The sequence below is a fragment of the Syzygium oleosum genome, unplaced genomic scaffold (assembly GCF_021117445.2).
Source record: "Syzygium oleosum isolate NSW1041296 unplaced genomic scaffold, Sole_v2.1 Sole_v2.37, whole genome shotgun sequence".
NCBI lineage: Eukaryota > Viridiplantae > Streptophyta > Magnoliopsida > Myrtales > Myrtaceae > Syzygium > Syzygium oleosum.
Window position 1 is genome coordinate 570,785 of NW_026607521.1, and position 20,021 is coordinate 590,805.

The 20,021-nt window shown below is 39.1% G+C and overlaps 1 protein-coding gene, 1 long non-coding RNA gene and 1 other non-coding gene across 3 annotated transcripts; all 3 read left to right on the forward strand.

Annotated features, from left to right (window-relative positions):
- The first annotated feature begins 4,499 nt into the window (after positions 1-4,499).
- Positions 4,500-4,606, forward strand: LOC115662803 (small nucleolar RNA R71). Its single transcript, XR_004006595.1, has one exon. It is a non-coding gene; the product is annotated as a small nucleolar RNA R71 (small nucleolar RNA).
- A 3,717-nt stretch (positions 4,607-8,323) lies between these two features.
- LOC115665209 (uncharacterized) lies at positions 8,324-15,297 on the forward strand. Its single transcript, XM_056305331.1, has 4 exons — positions 8,324-9,011; positions 9,110-9,585; positions 9,628-9,682; positions 12,919-15,297. The coding sequence occupies exons 1-4, from the start codon at positions 8,324-8,326 to the stop codon at positions 15,168-15,170; spliced, it is 3,471 nt and encodes a 1,156-aa protein (XP_056161306.1). The 3' UTR covers positions 15,171-15,297.
- A 2,837-nt stretch (positions 15,298-18,134) lies between these two features.
- On the forward strand, positions 18,135-19,970 carry LOC130135742 (uncharacterized). Its single transcript, XR_008814989.1, has 2 exons — positions 18,135-19,048; positions 19,385-19,970. It is a non-coding gene; the product is annotated as an uncharacterized LOC130135742 (long non-coding RNA).
- The last annotated feature ends 51 nt before the right edge of the window (positions 19,971-20,021 follow it).

Genomic DNA, 20,021 nt, shown 5'->3' on the forward strand with positions numbered 1-20,021 from the left:
CGTAACTTTCCTGGAAAAAGTTTAAGACGAGAGTTATAAAGTAAAACTTTTTGGTCAATTTCGAACTCTCTTCTAAATATGTGTTTATCATGCCATCTTTTGGTACGCTCCTTGGACATCTTAGCATTTTCATAGGCCTCATTGCAAAATTCCTCCAATTCATTTAGTTGCAACAATCTTCTTTCACCTGCAGACTGCATGTCAAAATTCAGAAATTTCAATGCCCAATATGCTTTGTGCTCTAATTCCACCGATAGATGACAAGCCTTCCCAAATACTAGCCTAAAAGGAGACATCCCAATTGGGGTTTTGAATGCTGTCCTATAGGCCCAAAGTGCATCATCAAGTTTCATTGACCAATCTTTCCTAGAGGCATTCACTGTTTTTTCTAAAATTCTCTTGATTTTCCTATTTGAAACCTCTACTTGACTACTAGTCTGAGGATGATAAGGGGTCGCAATCTTATGTGTGACTCCATACTTACTCAAAAGTGCTTCAAACTGTTTGTTGCAAAAGTGTGTCCCCCTATCACTTATGATTGCCCTAGGAGTGCCAAATCGTGTAAAAATATTTTTCTTCAAGAATTTGACAACAGCCTTAGCATCATTTTTTGGCAATGCTACAGCTTCTACCCACTTAGACACATACTCCACAGCCACTAAAATGTATAAATTACCATAAGAAGATGTAAAGGGTCCCATGAAATCAATACCCCAAATATCAAATAATTCACACACAATAATGTTGTTTAAAGGCATCTCATTTTTTCTAGAAATATTTCCAGTTCTCTGACACCGGTCACATGAAACTACAAAGGAGTAAGCATCTTTAAAAAGTGTGGGCCAATAAAATCCAGATTGTAAAACCTTAGCTGCAGTTTTGGTGGCACCAAAATGACCACCTGTCTCTCTGCCATGACAATGATGCAGAATATTTGCCTTTTTTTCGTCTGGAACACATCTCCTTATGACCTGATCTGCACATACCTTAAAAAGAAAAGGTTCTTCCCAAAAATAATTTTTAACACCAGAAAAGAATTTTTTCTTCTGCTGATATGACAATTTAGGAGGAAGAATATTACTTACCAAATAATTCACAAAATCAGCGTACCAAGGAATTTTTGTGGATTTGATGGAAAAAATTTTCTCATCAGGGAACTCTTCCATAATTGGCCTTACCTCTTCCTTTAAATTCGGAATTCTTGACAAGTGATCTGCAACTAGATTTTCAGTCCCCTTCTTATCTTTGATTTCCAAATCAAATTCTTGCAGCAATAGAATCCACCTGATTAAACGTGGTTTTGATTCTTTCTTTTCAAGCAGATACTTAAGAGCAGAGTGGTCAGAATAAACTATAACTTTTGAGCCAATTAAATAAGAACGAAATTTATCAAAAGCAAAAACTACTGCCAAAAGTTCCTTTTTTGTTGTTGAATAATTCAATTGTGCACCTGATAAGGTTCGACTGGCATAGTAAATGGTTTGAAAAATTCCATTCTTCCTCTGTCCCAAAACAGCTCCCACTGTGGAATCGCTAGCATCACACATTAGCTCAAAAGGTAAATCCCATTCTGGTGCTGCCATAATTGGTGCTGATATTAACTTCTCCTTTAAAGTGTTGAAAGCCTGCACGCATTCATTAGTAAAATTAAATAGTGCATCTTTTACCAAAAGACTAGATAAGGGTCTAGCAATTTTTGAAAAATCTTTTATAAACCGCCTGTAGAATCCTGCATGCCCTAAAAATCCTCTAACAAGTTTCACAGATGTTGGTGGAGGCAATTTTGCAATAACCTCCACTTTGGCTCGATCGACTTCAATTCCATTTCTAGAAATCTTATGCCTGAGCACTATTCCTTTCTGTACCATAAAATGACACTTCTCCCAATTTAAAACAAAGTTAGTCTCTTCACATCTTTGTAAGACCAAAGCCAAATTATTTAAACAAGAGTCAAATGATGAGCCAAAAATGGAAAAATCATCCATAAAAATGTCAATATATTTTTCAAGCATATCAAAAAAAATAGCCATCATGCATATCTGAAAAGTAGCTGGTGCATTACAAAGACCAAAGGGCATTCTTTTAAAAGCAAAAGTACCATAGGGACAAGTGAAAATAGTTTTTTCTTGATCTTCTGGTGCAATAGGAATCTGATTATACCCTGAATATCCATCAAGAAAGCAATAAAACTCATGTCCTGCAAGTCTTTCCAACATCTGATCAATAAATGGTAAAGGAAAATGATCTTTTCTAGTGGCATCATTCAATTTTCTGTAATCCATATACACACGCCATCCAGTAACTGTCCTAGTAGGAATCAATTCATTATTGTCATTTTTCTGAATAGTCATACCGCCTTTCTTTAGCACAACTTGCACAAGACTTACCCAGGAACTATCAGAGATAGGATAGATGATCCCTGCATCAAGTAACTTAATTACCTCAGCTTTCACCACTTCTTCCATTTTCGGGTTCAAACGCCTCTGAGGTTGGATAGTGGGTTTATGTTGTTCCTCCATCAAAATTTTGTGCATGCACATTGAAGGACTAATTCCCTTGATGTCAGCTATTTTCCATCCAATTGCACCTTTATGTTCTCTTAACACTCTGAGCAGTTTCTCCTTCATCAAATCTGTCAAAGAAGAAGATATAATTACTGGTAAAGAAGAAATTCCATCTAAATAAGCATATTTCAAATGAGAAGGTAAGGGTTTGAGTTCAAAAATAGGAGGCTCTTCAATTGATGGCTTAAGCTTCGTTGTGTGTTGTCCCGACTCCTCAAATCTTGTTGCCTTATGCCTTGAATATGTTGGATTTGCCTCCATAAAATTTGCATACTCCATTATCTCCTCATTCTCAATTTCTCTGTCTTTTGGTTGAACCAAACATGCTTCAAGTGGATCTTTAAAAAGATTTTCTTGAAAAACATTATTCACCAACTTGTCAACTGTCTCAACTCTAAAACAAGAATTATCATCAAAGGGATATTTCATTGCTTTAAAAACATTGACAGAAACAAGATCATCTTGAACTCTAAGAATCAACTTCCCCTGTTGTACATCAATAAGAGCTCTTCCTGTTACTAGAAAAGGACAACCTAAGATAAGTGGTACCTCAAAATCTTCCTCCATGTCAAGAACTATGAAATCTGCAGGAAAAATAAACTTGTCAACTTTTACCAATACATCTTCCACAATACCTCTCGGATATTTAATTGATCGATCAGCTAGTTGAAGCGACACTGTAGTTGCTTTTACTTCACCTAATCCTAATTTCCTGAAAACAGAGAAAGGCATCAAATTAATACTTGCACCTAAATCACACAATGCCTTTTCAAAGTAAGAATCTCCAATAGTGCAAGGAATTGTAAAACTCCCTAGATCTTTTAACTTCGGAGGTAATTTATTTTGTAGGATGGCCGAACATTCCTCAGTCAACTTCACAGTTTCGTAATCCTCTAGCTTTCTTTTGTTTGCCAAAATCTCCTTCAAAAATTTTGCATAGCTAGGCATTTGCGCTAAAGCATCTGCAAAAGGAATATTAATGTGCAATTTTTTAAAAACATCAAGAAATTTAGAAAATTGCTTATCTATTTTGTGCTGCTGGAGTCGCTGAGGGAATGGAACTGGCGGCACATATGACTTGGGATTATCTGGAAAAAGTTTGCTCTTGCTTTTCTCCTTTGGTTGTTTCTTGACCTCTTCTTCTTTGTTTCTGGAAATCTCTTGTTTGGTATCTTCTTCACCCACTTGTTTACCACTTCTCAGGATTATAGCTTTTACATTTTCAATTGGATTTTTCTCTGTGTTGCTAGGCAAAGAACCCTGTTGTCTCCCAGACATCATGTTTGCTAACTGCCCCACTTGCATCTCCAGATTTCTGATTGAAGCCTCTTGGTTCTGAAATCTCACATCTGTGCTCTTGATGAAGTCCTGAGTAGTGTTGGCAAGTTTTGTGACTATATCTTCTAGACTGGACTTGGTCTCTTCTGGTTGTTTGAATCCCGGTGGCAGTCTCGTCATATTTTGATTATTCCATGAAAAATTTGGATGATTGCGCCATCCCGAATTGTACGTGTTGGAGTAGGGATTATTTTGTGATCTGTTAAAATTCCCAACAAAGTTAGCATTTTCATTAGATTGAGCAAAAGTGTTACCTACCTGACATTCTGTGCTAACATATCCTCCACCACAAAAATCGCATGTCATATTCTGAATTTTCATGCCTGAAACACTTATATTATCTATTTTTTTTGTTGAGTGCTTCAATTTGCGCAGCGATTGCCGTGAAAGCATCCACCTCACGAACTCCGCTAGCTTTTCGCACTGGTATCCTCTTGGTAGGCCACCGATAACTATTGGATGCCATCTCCTCTAATAAGTTGTAGGCTTTTCTTCGGTGTTTTATTATTCGAGTTCCCACTCGCAATTGCATCAATCATAAAACGGAGATTTGTACTACACCCATTATAAAAAGTTTGTACCTGCATCCATAAGGGTAATCCATGATGTGGGCATCTCTTAAGAAACTCCTTGAATCTTTCCCATGCTTCATACAATGATTCATTATCCATCTGCATAAAATTAGTAATATCGTTACGCATTTTTGCAGATTTTGCAGGTGGAAAGAATTTACCAAGAAATTTTTGGACCATATCATTCCATGTAGTGATCGATCCTGCAGGAAGAGAAGAGAGCCAACCTTTAGCTTTGTCTCTAAGAGAGAATGGAAATAATCTCAATCTAATAGCATCATCTGAAACTCCATTATATTTAATTGTGTCACAGATTTCAAGAAAAGCATCGATGTGAGCGTTTGGATCATTGCTTGGTAGCCCACTAAATTGCATTGATTGTTGAAGCATCTGAATCAGTGATGGCTTGATCTCAAAGTTGTTTGCTTGAATTGCAGGTCTCATGATACTTGATGTGGTGCCCTCAACTGTTGGCGCAGCATAATCTTTCAAGAGTCTACGTTGATTTCTACCATCATGAACTCCCTCCATCTTTTTAATGTGATTTCTCTGTTCTTTCAGTCGCCTTTTAAATGTGCGTTCGATTTTTGGAACAAACTTAGCAAGTTTTCCTTGTTGGCTACGTGTCATGCATCAAGGTATACTCTGAAAAAAAAAGATAAAAGTTAGATTAAATTTAGAATTATCTGGTATCAATATTAATTGATATTAAATAAACAATCCCCGGTAACAGCGCCAAAAAACTTGTTCGTAAAATTCTGCACGCGTCAATGAACGTGTTAAACAAGTAATACAATGATGAGAAGAGTATCGTCCCACAGAGATTGATGATAATAAACCAATTAAATATTAAAAATAGACTAATTCTAAAATTTATCTAACAGATCAAAATATAATTGAGAACAAATAAAAATTGACAATTTTTAAAAACGAAATTTTATAAACTAAAGGCAGATAATCAATCAGGTAAAATATGTTAGAGCATCCGATTTCACCATAACCACTAGATATGAATTTCTGATCATTATGCATATAAGAACAATATCAAACATGTGATAGCGGAATTTCCTAGTCTATTTACTATCCTATCTCTAGGTATAGCAAACCTACTCAGTTTATCAATTCACTATATTTCTATGTGAATTTAAATAAACATAAGCGCATTAAAATCTATGAATATTCCCGGTTTACAATGAATCTTTTGGATCACCTTATCACCGAAAGCTACACAAATAACATGGTATATTTCTATCCACATTTAATTCATGATTATATATTATAAGGAGTAATTGCATATTATCACTTCTCAGTCTTAAACATGTACGTCAAATCATTCAAGTGGTGGCCAGTTACCTAAACGCATTAAGCACAATAATATATAACTCACATGAATGAAATTATTTGCAAAGCATAAAAAGCATGAAATTCATATCATCATGGTTAGGCTACATCGTAGCTCTAACAAAGAAAATTAGAACATAATAGAAGACGAAACGAAAATATAAATTAAACCAAACATCTTGAATTAAAGAATAAGAATTCTGTCACCACTTTTGTCTTTTCTTCAAAATACTTGAAAAACTCTCAGAACACTGAAAACAAAGACGATCTCCAAGAAAAAACTCCATGTTCCCCCAAGTTATCCTATTTATATGATAACATCCAAGACTCCTCTCACAAAGCAATTGCTTCTTTTTCGCATAAAATTAGGGAATACATCGCAGAATTCCCAATGTGATATCCACCTTTTAACTCTTCTCTGGATCGCATATTCCTTTCTTTCTTTTTGCCATATTTTCCTTATTTTCTCCATATCTCAATATTCTGCATAAACAAGGAAAAATTACGTAAATAAAAGGAAATCCAAATATATTCTAACAAATATTGCATTATTTATTGCCTAGAGTAGATAAAATAACTCTATTTTTATAGAGTTATCAAATTCTCAAAAGATCCGTTTCGGCTTGTAAGTGAACCAGGCAATGTCATTCAAAGCTATCTGCAATTGTGAAATGAAGTAAATTTGACTTGGCGAGATCTCCCAGACATGTAGGTTCGAATTTTTCTTTTCCTTTTTCTTTCTGTCCCTAAGAAATTGCTCGTCCTAACAGGCGAAATGCATGCAAACTTGCAAAGACACGGAAGTATCTTGTAATCAGGGAATACAACACAGGCTGCCCTATGTCAAAAACCAGTATCGAGCAGCTAACGACCAGGCAGTCCAACCATTTGAACTGGCTGACAAGCGAACGACTACTACCTGTAGTTTGAGGTTTGAATCCTAATATCTTTTATTCAAATCCAAAAAAAATTCCGGGCGTCTGCCAATTTAGACCCAGTCAACACTGTTATTACAGTTGTCTCTAGTTTCGCTTTGTTTATATTCCCTGATCCTTTCAGGGAAGTTCTGTTTTCAGCTTGTTAGTCAACTTCTTCACAAATTTTCGTTAGTTTCCCATAGAAGTGGAAGGGAGTCAACGTGGTCCTTCATGGCACTTTGGAGTTTGAAATCTCTATGGACATTGTCCAGACCGAAATTCGATGAACTGAAAGATTCGAATGAGTTGGTCCGGAAACTTCCGATCCCTGAATAGACGAAGCAATTCGTCTTTGCTGTGAGGGAACCCTAGTCGCAGTCTGTGCCCGGGACGCCGAGTGCATGATTAGGGAGATTCGGACGAGTGCAGTCGTGGCACATGTTGACCCGTTGGGATTTATCGAGATTCAGTCTGTCAAGTGTGAGCGAGGCGATGGGGTCGACTGCGCAGTGCCCACTTCGGCATTTGGCTTTCTTAGGCATTGCTTTGTGGATAAACTTAACAAGGAGAAGTATGAGAATGTTGCTGAGGGCTTGGTTTTGCGAGAGATCTTCGGTATTAGCTCTCATGGCCATTTCTTTGCCGCCAAGAAGGCTGCACACGATGTTGGTTCAGCGTTTGTTATTCTAGAGTTACTGTTGGATGTTTGTTTGTAAAACAAACAAAATAATACTTTTTCCTTTGTCCCACATAGGAAAGTTTTGGGTAAGTGGACCATTTTATAACTGTGAGTGTCTTCTTACTCCTTAGAGTGAAGACAATGGGGTGTGTGCTAGTCCACACAATACCCGCGTGCGGGTGCGCGAATAATTGCGCGGCCGCGGTTTAATTAGCTCTAATCCCTTTATTTTTTATTTTATTTCGTAAGGTTATCTCCTTAATCTTTATTAGTTGAAAGGTTATTTTTTGTTTATTAAATAATTTTCGAAATTATGAAAATTCGGAATTTTATTTATATATATTTTTCATTTTATTTTATTTCGAATTTTACATGTGTCTTTTCAAGACAACTTTTGGAGATTATACTTGTTCAGTTTTCAACCTTTTCCGAAGGGTTGCATTTGTTCAGTTTGCAACTTCTTCCGAAGGAATATCTTTGTTAGCTTTGCAACCTTTCGTGAAGAGTTGCCTATGAAGACCGATTTCTATATATGTCAGTTTTTCGCAAGAAGGAAAAATCAATCAATTTTTCAAGTCTTCTTTCGAAAAACTACAGCCACCATTTTCAATTGTTTCCTAGAGAGACCCTGGAGAAATACTAGAATTGCTATCTAGTATTCTCATTTTGAGAATTTGTTGTATCCTGGAGGATTTTTGCCGGTGACCATTAGCAACATTGTGGGGCAAATAAATCCTTAAGGAAAGTGATATCACGCCTCAAAGTCCGACTTAATTGCTCTTTGATTCGAAGCTATTCAAATTTTTATAACAGTTACCATCTGTAAATTGGTCTTCTGGGGATACTAGTCCAAGCGAAGCTGATTATGGGCAAAATGTTCAAGGTTTAGTCAGTAGCTTGGCTCAAGAAAGGATGGGTTATGGGGTTTCTTCTAGTTTGAGGAGGTTTTGTCTCTATGACGAAGTCCGATCTCAGATGGTAAGAATTGTATCTTCGAATATGGATCCGCTGGCATGGATGTTGAGTTCTATTTCAAACTTGGTGTCAGAGAAGTTCCGACCCATACCTGATTACAAGGCCCCACCGTTTGCCCAGTTCATCTATCCCTTACTTGTGGATCTTTGTAATATCTTCGCTGATTTCCCATCTTTTGGAAGGGCTCTAGTCCATGCTCAACAGCTGCTTTCTGATGTGAACAGGGGGCAAGCTGTAGACGGTCGACTAGTTTCTGAAGTTTATTCCTTCCGGATTGCTGTTGACGGGTTGACGATAGCACTGAATAACACTGCGCTGCTGCATGGTAACAAAATGGGGAGTGGTGATTCTTCCAAAACTGAGTTTGCAGATCTTCCATACGAGGAAAAGGCACAAGTGCTCTTTGCACAGGCTCTTCGGAGTCGGGCTAAAAAGTTCAAGACTATAGTTGCTGTAGTTGATGCTAGTGCCTTAGCAGGTCTCAGGAAGCACTGGAACACTCCCATTCCCCCGGAAGTGGAAGATTTGGTTGAAGAACTTTTTACAGATTCTGAGGTAGCCGGAGAAATATCTAATAGAGGAGACAAGGAAAGAATGTTGTCTGATAAACCGGTGGTGGCAGCAGGTGCTGGAGCTACGGCCATCTTAGGAGCTTCTTCTTTGTCGAAAGTCCTTCGCTTGTACAGGCTTATGAAGACCTTCAAATTTCCTGCTTCATTTAAGCTCATGCTGTCTCCAACCCAAAAGGCACTAGCGATGGCCTTCGGCAAGTCTCTATAGGTCCCTCAAAATTGGTGTCCCCTGGACTTGCTGGTTCAGCTGCAAAAACCTCAGCCTTGAAAGCAACTGCTTCGGCTGAGACATTCCGGATGGTGGCTCGTGGTGTCATCGCCTCCGCTGAGAAAACAAGCTTATCTGCCATGAGAACTGGATTCTATGAAATAACGAGGAAACGGCGCGTCAAACCGGTCGGTTTCCTACCTTGGGCAACATTTGGGCACAGTGCTGCCACTTACATAGGTTTACTTGAATATGGAGATGGCATCGAATGCGCTGCCGAATCACTTCTTGCAGCTCCCTCAATCGCCAGTTTAGGTCGAGGAATTCAAAGCTTGCAGCAGGCATCTCAGGCTGTCGTGCATGCTAACGGGAGCAGAATGCAAAAGTCTATAGAATATTTGATGTACAAGTTGAAGAATGTATAATTTAAATAATGGATGGTTATGATGGCTTTTTTTCAGTTCAACAATCCACGAGATATAGCAGTCCAGTTGTTGGATTTGAGTCCATATTCAGGTGTGATTTTCTTCACATTGAAGCCTTAACGATTCCTTGTGCTAATTATCTGATTGGTCTTGATTGCTGTTAAAGTAACATTGGATGGAATTCATTCCAATTTGCTTTAACATATTTTGCTACTTCAAGTGTCTGATTATTCAGTTCTTCTTCTCCATTCCTGTTCCTGAACAATTCTTCTAGGCGTTATTGTTACTGACAAGTAATGGTCTCACAATGCTCCATTTTGTGTTTTCCCATGTTCTCTCTCTTTTTCCTTTGCTTTTTGTATAATGTAATCTCCCACCGACACCATGATGTACCCCGCTCTTCCTACATCACCTGTTATGAAGTCGAAGATCTATGGTAATGTGCTTTCTCTGTGCCAACCATAGGCTGTTCAGAGGTGATTTATGCCCTGTGGATCCGGCACGGCTTTGCTTGTATCTTTATGTCTGGATGCTAATCGAACGTCCGGAGCTACTGAACTGTTGACTCAGTATAGAGCACAGACAGTTAAATGTTTACGTTTTTACACTCCTAGAGAGAAGTTTCATGTCAAAATTACGCATGTCGAGTGCATTTTTGGTGTAAAACTGCGAGTTGGACCAAAACCAAGGCGTGACCGCTGCCGAGTTTGGTGTTATTCGACTCGTCACAACGGGCGAGCAACTTGCCAACGGCACCCTTGATATAAACTGGCGAGAAAGAGTCCAGAAGACGGTTTCTATGCAGTCGAACAATCAAAGTACTCTACAACTCCTCAATGTCATCATCCTTTTCACAGTCACATTCTAACCAGTAAAGTCACTGTTTCTATGGGTGGGAATGATAACTATTCCGTTTTCCTTCTTTTTTTTTGGAAATATTTGGAACAAAAATCCGTTTGATAAAATAATTTTATTTTTTTATTTTTGGGATAAATTTTGATCCAGAAATAGATTTGGAACAGAAATGAGAAGTTAAAATTTTTTATTTTTCAATTTTTGTAACAGAAACAGAAATAACAACTCTCTTTTATTACTCACCATTGTCGCCCGCCGCCGCTCACGCGCCACCGGCCGTCAACCGTCTGCCACCACCGCCCCCCGCCGCTCGTCGGTTGGCTGTTCGCCGCTCGCCAGCCGTCCGCCCCCCGCCGTCGCTTGCCGGCCGCCTGCCACTCGCCGGCCCTTTGTTGTCACTCGTCACCATCGCTACTCGCCAGCTGCCGACTGCCCCTCGCCACTGCTCATCGATCGTCCGACATCGCTACCGCTACTCACAGGTGGGCGCGAATAAAAATTTTACGTCGTTATCAAACAAATTTTTATTTCGAGAATAAAAATTTTGTGTCATTATCAAATATTATTTTTTGCTTAAAAACTCATCCGGAAAAGAGAAATGAAATTTTTAATTTTTAGCCAGAAATAGGATCGGGGAAGAGAAATGTTGTCATTTGCACCCTAAGCAGTGAATTACCATTCTACTTCTCAGACCCAAGATTGTTTTGCTCATTCCTTGTGCCATTTGCGGTCCTGAACCTGAAGGAATTGGCTCCTTTGGAGCTATATTTTAAAATGAGCTTGTCAGAAGCATATAAAGGAAAAAGGAAATCTGATGGTGTGCAGACACAAGAATTGAAGTAAATGGAAAGTAGGATGTGAACATACATACTCCTAAAATCCGCAAAAATTGAACATGATAGAAACTAGAAAGGAATTTCACAAAAAGAATTACTGTTACATGGGTTTTGTCAAGCAATCGAATAAGGGACCATTGAAATTTTTTAGAGTTAATACCACGAAAAATCTCAAACTGATACACCTGTGACAAATTTATCCCGAACTAATTTTTTGACCACAAAAAATCCCAAACCGGTACACCTGTGAAAAATTTATTCCGAACTATTTTTTTTTATCACTAAAAACCTTAGATTGGTACACTTGCAACCATTTTATCCCGAACTAATTTTTTGATCACCAAAAATCCTAAATTGGTACACCTGTGATAATTTTACCCCGAACTATTTTTGACCACTAAAAACCCCAAACTGATACATATGTGAAAAATTTACCCTCCGTTAGTATCCATTAAATTAGATTAATATCACGAAAAACCACAAATTGGTAAACTTGTGACAAACAGAGGGATAAAATCCCAAACTGGAATATCTGTCAACTACCACATGTCATTAAACTTAACAATTTGAAAATAAAATTTAACGGAAACTAACATAGGGTTAATTTGTCACAGGTGTACCAGCTTGGGATTTTTTGTGGTCAAAAAATTAGTTCAGGGTAAAATTATCACAGGTGTACCAGTGTGGAGTTTTTTGTGGTCAAAAAAATAGTTCGGGATAAAATTATCACAGGTGTACCAGTTTGAAATTTTTTGTGGTCAAAAAAATAGTTTGGAATAAATTTGTCACATGTATACTAGTTTGAGTTTTTTCGTGGTATTAACCCAAATTTTTAACGTGCCAACTCTGTCAAATAATGCTCTGAAAATCGAGTCCATTTGATTTCAAATAAGTTCAAGCAAGCTAAAATTTGATACATTATCTAAATTTGAAAGAATCATGAAAATATTATATGCGAATTTATGTGCTAACATTAGTATATTGTGAAAAATGTTGGAGCATTCTTGACTTTAAGAATTCATAGTAAGCTGCAAGTTTCAAATAGAGAAAATGATACAAATGGTCCCTAAACTTTGGGGCAATATATAATGTAATCTCTAAAATTTTAATATCTTTAATGTGGTCACTAAATTGTAGCCTAATATGTAATATAATTCATGAACTTTCAATTTGTTCAATGTGATCCCAAATTTTGACACATATTTAACTTAGTCTCGGAACAATATAAATATGTTCAATGTTGTTCATGAACTTGAATTACTAGAAGGACCATATTGAATATTTTCATATAGTTCAGGAACTAAGTTAAACATGTACCAAAAGTTTAGGGATCATATTGAATAAATTAAAAGTTCACAGACTATATTGAATAAATTAAAAGTTTAAAGACCACATTACATATTTGGCCAAATTTCGTAGACCATTTGTGTCATTATCCTTTTTAGATAGAAACGATTTTTGAACTTTGGCCCAATGTGTAATTTGGTTTCTGAACTTTTAACTTGTTCAATGTAGTTTATGAGTTCAATTTAGTCCCTAAACTATATTCACATTGAATAAGTTAAAATTTCGGAGATTAAATTACATATTAAGTCAAAGTTCGGGACTGTTTTTGTCATTTTTCCTTTTAGATAAGGCAAAAAAGTGAAAAGATGTAGGGACACTTCTATCAGATTCGATCTCGGTCCAATTCCGAACGAGGCCCATATAGCATATTCGCAAGGCCCAGAGATTAGTCAAGTCATTTCGACTGTGTCCTCTCTCCAGGAGGCGAGATCGATCGATGATCGATCGATCGTCCGTCCGTCCGTCCGTTCTCGACGAATCCTGGCGAATCCTTACGCCCGCTCTTCCTTCTCGAAGAGCGGCTTGCTAGGGTTCATCTCCTGCTTGCTCGCGTCCTTCATCGGTCTCCATTCCCATGGCGAGGCCGCGTTGATCCTCGTCGTCGTCTCCAGTGGAAGGGAGTCGGATGTGGTCCTGATGGCGCTTTCTTTCGTTCGGAGTTTGCAGTCCCTGTGGCCCTTCTCCAGGCCGAGGTTCGATGACCTGAAAGCTTCGAACGAGCTGGTCCGGAAGCTCCCGGTTCCCGAGCAGACGAAGCAGTTCGTCTTCGCCGTGGGGGAGCCCGAGTCGCGGTCCGTGGTTTACGTGCTCGCCGTGCAGAACCTGTCCGAGCGGTCCGCGCGGGACGCCGAGTGCTTGATTAGGGAGGTTCGGCCGGGCGCGGTCGTGGCGCAGGTGGATCCGTTGGATTCCGGTGAGGTTCAGCCCGTCGAGTGTGTGCCGGGCGATGGGGTCGATTGCGCCGTGCCCACCTCGGCACTGGGCGTTCTCAGGCGTTGTTTTGTGGATAAACTCAATAAAGAGAAGTACGAGAATGTTGCTGGGGGCTTGGTTTTGCGGGAGATCTTTGGTATTGGCTTCCATGGCCATTTCTTTGCCGCCAAGAAGGCTGCACACGAGGTTGGTTCATCGTTCGTTATTCTAGAGTCACCGTTTGTAAATTGTTCTTCTGGGAGTGGGAATACCAGTCCGAGTGAAGCTGATTGCGGGCAAAATGTTCAAGGTTTGGTCAGTAGCTTGGTTCCACAACGGATGGGTTCTGGGGTCTATTCTAGTTTGAGGAGGTTTTGTCTCAACGATGATGTCCAATCTCAGATGGTAAGAATTGTATCTTCAAATTTGGATCCGCTGGCTTGGATGTCTAGTCCTTCGAGTTCGGATTCAAACTTGGGGTCAGAGAAGTTGCAAACTATACCTGAGTACGAGGCTCCACCATTTGCCCAGTCCATCTATCCTTTACTCGAGGATCTTCATAATATTTTCACTGATATCCCATCTATTGGAAGGGCTCTAGTCCATGCTCAACAGCTGCTCTCTGATGTGAACAGGGGGCAAGCTGTAGATAGTAGAACAGTTTCTGAAGTTTATTCATTCCGGATTGCTGTCGAGGGGTTGAGGATAGCACTGAATACGGCTGCGCGGCTGCCCAGTAATAAAATGGGAAGTGGCGATTCTTCGAAAATTGAGTTTGCAGATCTTCCGCACGAGGAGAAGGCACAAGTGCTCTTTGTGCAGGCTCTTCGGAGTCAGGCTAAAAAGTTCAAGACTATAGTTGCTGTAGTTGATGCTAGTGCATTAGCGGGTCTCAGGAAGCACTGGAACACTCCCATTCCCCTTGAAGTGAAAGATTTGGTTGAAGAACTTGCTACAGATTCTGAAATAGCAGGAGAAATTTCTAATAGAGGAGACAAGAAAAGAATGTTGTCTAGTAAACCGGTGGTGGCAGTTGGTGCTGGAGCTACAGCCATCTTAGGAGCTTCTTCTCTGTCAAAAGTCCTTCCCGTGTCCACGTTTATGAAACTTGTGACCTTCAAAGTTCCTGCTTCATTTAAACTCATGCTGTCTCCAACCCAAAAGGTACTAGCAATGGCCTTCGGCAAGTCTCTTGGTCCCTCAAAGTTGGCGGCCCCTGGACTTGCTAGTTCGGCTGCGAAAACCTCAGCCTTGAAAGTGACTGCTTCAGCTGAGAAAATCCGGGTGGTGGCTCATGGTGTTATTGCCTCTGCTGAGAAAACAAGCTTATCGGCCATGAGAACTGCATTCTATGAAATAATGAGGAAACGGCGCATTAAACCAGTCGGTTTCCTGCCTTGGGCAACATTTGGGTGCAGTGTTGCGACTTGTACAAGTTTACTTGTATATGGAGATGGCATCGAATGTGCTGCCGAATCACTTCCTGCAGCTCCCTCAATTGCCAGTTTAGGTCGAGGAATCCAAAGCTTACAGCAGGCATCTCAGGCTGTCGTACATGATAATGGGAGCAGAATACAAAAGTCTATAGAATCTTTGATGTTCAAATTGAAGAAAGTAAAATTTCAATAATGTTAGGTTTTGATCATTTTCTTTCGGCTCAATGGTACACAAGATATAGCAGTCCAGTTGTTGGACTTGAGTCCATGTTCAGGTTTGATTTTCTGTACATAGAAGGTTTAACCATTCCTTGTGCTTATTTCTGATTGGTCTTGAAAGTTTATGGATATAGTGCAGTTAAAGTGATATTGATGTATTTGAACTGTGCTTTGGATCATAAAGTTTTCGCCGGGGTGGGTTTTCTTTTCTTTTTGGGGCAGGAGAAGATGGCCCCGGAGGAGAGGGGGGGGGGGGGGGGGGGGTTGGAATCCCGGAAGTCCGAAAAAAGGGAACTTTGGTGGAGTCGCTGTACTCAGAGAATAGTCAGACCATGAAATCTATCTGATATGAGGGTAAAGGGCATTACGTGATATGTCTCAATGAAAACGTTTAGGATTTGTTTTGGAGAATTTATTTGCAGCGTTGGATATGAAAGTTTCCAGTAGAAAGCAGATCAGTTATCATTGCAAATAAGGGTAAGGACCAACCTTAACAGGATTGTGATATTATTGCCAAACTGCGGTAATATTACATCTAACTGTATTTTGGCTAGTTTTACTTTGTGGATCGGAAAAATTGGCAATCCTGTTGATGCCACCATTAGGTGTGACATGGTCGCATTGGAAGAAAAAAATGGTCTGTGTTACTTGATTCAATTTTTTTAACAATGCATGCACAGCATGGTTATGTGCTGTAATCTATCCTTCGAGTACAGATTAAGTTAATTTAGTTCCAGCATTGCTAGTTCTCCTTTGCATAAATGTGTTATTATAATTGTCAACAGACTGATACTTACCAGGAAAAGAGAATGAATCGATGCTTATGTCAAAGGCTAAGATGTGAATATAGTTATAATTCGAATGTAACTTTATTAAAAAGTAAATAATCCTTTCGCATATTATTAACAGTTAATTTATATGGTGTTACTTAGAGTTTTTGTGGCAAATGTATTCTGGTTGTAACTTGTGCAGAAATAGATCGGTAGGTTCACTTTGTTGTACCATGGAGGGCTACAAGACCAGGAAGAGTTTTTGTTCCTATATGTGTTTGCCTCTTTGTACTTGGTTAACATTTTAGTCTGACATTCATTTGTACTGAGTAATTAAAGGATCACATTTGTGTATGGCAGAAGAATTTATTCGGGTTTAATATGTTGAAAGTGGCAACTGGGCAGGTTGAGTCGCCACTGTAAACTGCTTATGATGTTTAATTTACAAATTGATCTTTGTCTTCTTGTGATAGGAAGCAAGATGCGCTGTTTCTTTTCTATTTGTCTGGATTAGTTATGTTGTGCTGCTGATGCTTCTTGACCCTTTCTGAGCTCTTGTCTAAATAAAGTTTTGCTTTTCTTGTCAGCTCAATAAGCTTGGTGAGTTACAGTTGTAGTTCATCATAGAGGCCTAGCAACAGGTTCTTTTAAATTTTATATTACTTGATTCAATTAAAAAATGAATGATGTGATTTTGAATTTGGAATGTAAATGCAGCTGTTTTTTAGGTTAAAATCTGATGGAGTGGTTTCGTTTTTTATCCTGTCCTGCTTTGATGAATCTGAAGGGTACTTTTGGGAGTTAATGTACGCAGAGAATTTCAGATCAAGAAAATCTATCTGATATGAGGAAAAAGGGTATTGCTTGACATCTGTCTAGATGGAAGCGTTTAGGATTTGTTTTGTGAGAATTCACGTGCAGCGTTGGGTATGAAAGTTTCCGGTAGAAATTGGATCAGTTATCATTGCAAATGAGGGTAAAAGCCAACCATAACATGATTGTGATTCTATTGCCAAACTGCAATAATATTACACCGAATTGTATTTTGGCTAGTTTTACTTTGTGGATCAGAAAAATTGGTAATCAAGTTGACGCCACCGTTAGTTGTGAGACGGTACAAGTGCGTATGTTCAGTGCAAGAACCTGAAACCTTTCTTGTAAGTTTCCAACACTTTTAGAAATGCGAAACCATCAGACAGGGTTGGAATCTGCCATGGAGCATACCAGTTTGTGGCTTAGTGTACTATACCCTTTGAAGCTCTTGTAACTAAAAGGGGTGTGCCATTTCAATAGTGACCCCGTCTAGAGATTGGGAGTTCCTGCTTCTTAAACATTGCTGTGACAGCTGTTTGCACTTTGGAATGTTTACTAAAGTTTGCTCAGTGCATGCGGTTGCACATGGATGTATGGTGTGCGTGTTGCTGCACAGCTCCAACACGATACCATACAGTCCGATCAGTCCATACTGGCCAGCGCCATTGCTTTGCAAACTTACAATCTGATCTGTTATAACAAAAGTGGGCTATAACTCTTTTATGATTCTCTTTTTTATGATTCCAGCTGGGTTAATAGTCATCTGGCCTTTGTTCAGTCTTATTGGTCCCCGTAGAATTGTTGAGTTCTCATGTTAGTTAGTTCTCTGCCTGCAATGTCAACCTCTGTTTTAAGTGTTGACCTGACGGTAGCTGTACAATCTGGATGATTTGTAAGCGAGTACATTTACCCTTTTCATGAAAGGAAAAAATGGAAAAGTAGGCATGCTGTTGAAAAAGCTAAGAGATTTATGGTGTAAAGTGGTGAGGTTGGTCAGGTGGCTGTGCTCGACTGTTTGTAATTGTAGTGGCTCCAGAGGCAACCCTGGTTCGTCTGACTCAGGACATGAACCTGCACCTCATGCTCATTCTCTTCCCTTCTTACTATCTTCTAGATAAAGTTCTTCTCCTTTCAGCTCATAAATAACAAAGTTTTGGCCAATTTTTCTGTAAAAAAAAATGTAATTGATTAATCAGCTGGAGGTATGACATGTCATTTTTTCTCCTTTTCGTCCCTTAAGATGCTCCTGCACATCTTTCTCGTCTTCTCAATAGCTGCAGATTGGTCCAGAGGTACAAGGATCGAACTTGTGATGAGATTAGGTTCATCTATGTCTCTCCAATTCTCCATATCTTTCTGTGATCTTTTTTTCCTGGTTAAAAAATTTCTACATGCATAATTATGTTTCAGGGATATGGTCCTGCATAAATATGAATTCTGCTGAGCACATCAGAGATATTATTTGCATGCACCCCATGCATATGAGCCCAACATATTTGGGATTGATCAAGTGTACCTCCAACATGCACCAGGTTTATATAAAAACTTGGTCGGCCATTTGGTTCTCTGGGCTGCTGAGATATTAAGAAAAGTCTGTGTACCTACTTATGTTTCGTTGATTTAGTCCCCCATAAATATGAATTCTGCTGAGCACATCAGATATGTTATTCGCATGCGCCCCATTCATATGAGCCCAACGTATTTGGGATTGATCAAGTGGACCTCTATCTTGCACCGGGTTCATATAAAAAGATCAGCCATTTGGTTCTCTGGGCTTCTAAGACATTGAGAAAGGGACAGAATAAAACCAATGCTTGAATTTGTTTGCTGCGTAATCTCATGTCGTTGGTTGAACTGTACTTCTGACCTTTCAAAAAGTGTGTTCTAGCTGAAATAGTTTATTCTTGAATCTCCTTGGTGACAATAAGAACTTCATTTTGCTTGTCAGCTTTGCTGAAATAATTTGATGTTCTTCTCTGGTTTAATGTGAAGATGGACATCTTTAGTGAAGGTTGAACTAGAAACAAAAGACATTACTGCCTCTTGTGAAAGTTCTATCAAGGCAGGGGCCTGGGCTCGCATCAAAGATTGAACTAGAAATTATCGATTCTTTTGTGGAGCAGCGACTTGACGGCGATTAGTGAAGGACCTTGCGAGAGGTGAATGGAAACTTAAGAGTTTTCAGTTGATTTTGCATATAACTTGTTGGAACTGCAGCCAGAAATTTTGACTATGTGGGATAAAGAAATGGTTTGCAAAGTGGTAAAAGGTGCTTCTCATCATTTTCTGCTTGCTCTGGAATTATCCAGTAGGGTCCAAGTCTGAGCTGTATTTTGTGAAAAATATGCTAGGTGTATTAACGCTGTTTAACTAAGTTGATATAGTGGGTGATGTGGAAGATGTTTATTGTATGCTGAATATGATGCACGTTTCTTAAGGTCCATTTGCAGCCTGACATCTGTTAGTACATGAAATTAGCAGACCAATGTTGGTATACCTAGGATTGTTGGTAAGTGCATTCCTAAGTACGTGGGTTAGTGAACTGAGCGTAAAATGATTCTAACTTAAACAGTTTTGCTATTTGCATATGAAATTGTTTGAGCAGGCCCATCTTTTAAAAGAGGTTTCTTGGAGAATTCCGTTGCCGATGCTTGCAACGCGGTCGTCTAGTTCTGATGTGAGTTGTTATCCAGCTTTGGCGTTTGCATCGATAGAAAAAGCTAGTCTGGAGAAATTCCGCTGTTGTGAACCGAATTCACTGCTTTCTTTATAGATGGTCAGGATGGACTGCAATCTCTCCGTTCGCGTTAAACTGCCTTTACTGGGTGAAGAACTCTTTGCATGGACATTCCAGGATAAGTGAGGCGAGGCAAGGCAAGGCAAGGCAGGGGACAATATGTGTTTTCTCTTCATTGATTTCATTAGAAGTAGGGGACCAATCCTGTTATGGAATATGAACCCAATTTTTATGGGTAATTCCCGTGTTGTCAGGGGGGCTAAAAGCAGGTCAAATTTGTGGCTTGGTTTTGCTGATTGTAGCCAATATGCGTCACAGGTTACTACGGAACTTGCTGCTTTTGTATAGAAGGTTGCTAAATACAGATAGACCTTGAGCTGCTTGATCAGAATATAAAATATACTGACCATCATAGGGTGAATATTAATTATTATATAATGCGGGTCGTTTTATTGTTCGGCGGAAAATCACTAAATTAACAATCACATAATTTTTTTTTTGGCTC

Coding starts and splice junctions, on each gene's coding strand:
- LOC115665209 (XM_056305331.1), top strand. CDS start 8,324: ATGGGTTATGGGGTTTCTTCTAGTTTGAGGAGGTTTTGTCTCTATGAC. Junction 9,012..9,109: donor TAAACCGGTGGTGGCAGCAG/GTGCTGGAGCTA, acceptor GCTTCATTTAAG/CTCATGCTGTCTCCAACCCA. Junction 9,683..12,918: donor GGATTTGAGTCCATATTCAG/GTGTGATTTTCT, acceptor CTTTTAGATAAG/GCAAAAAAGTGAAAAGATGT.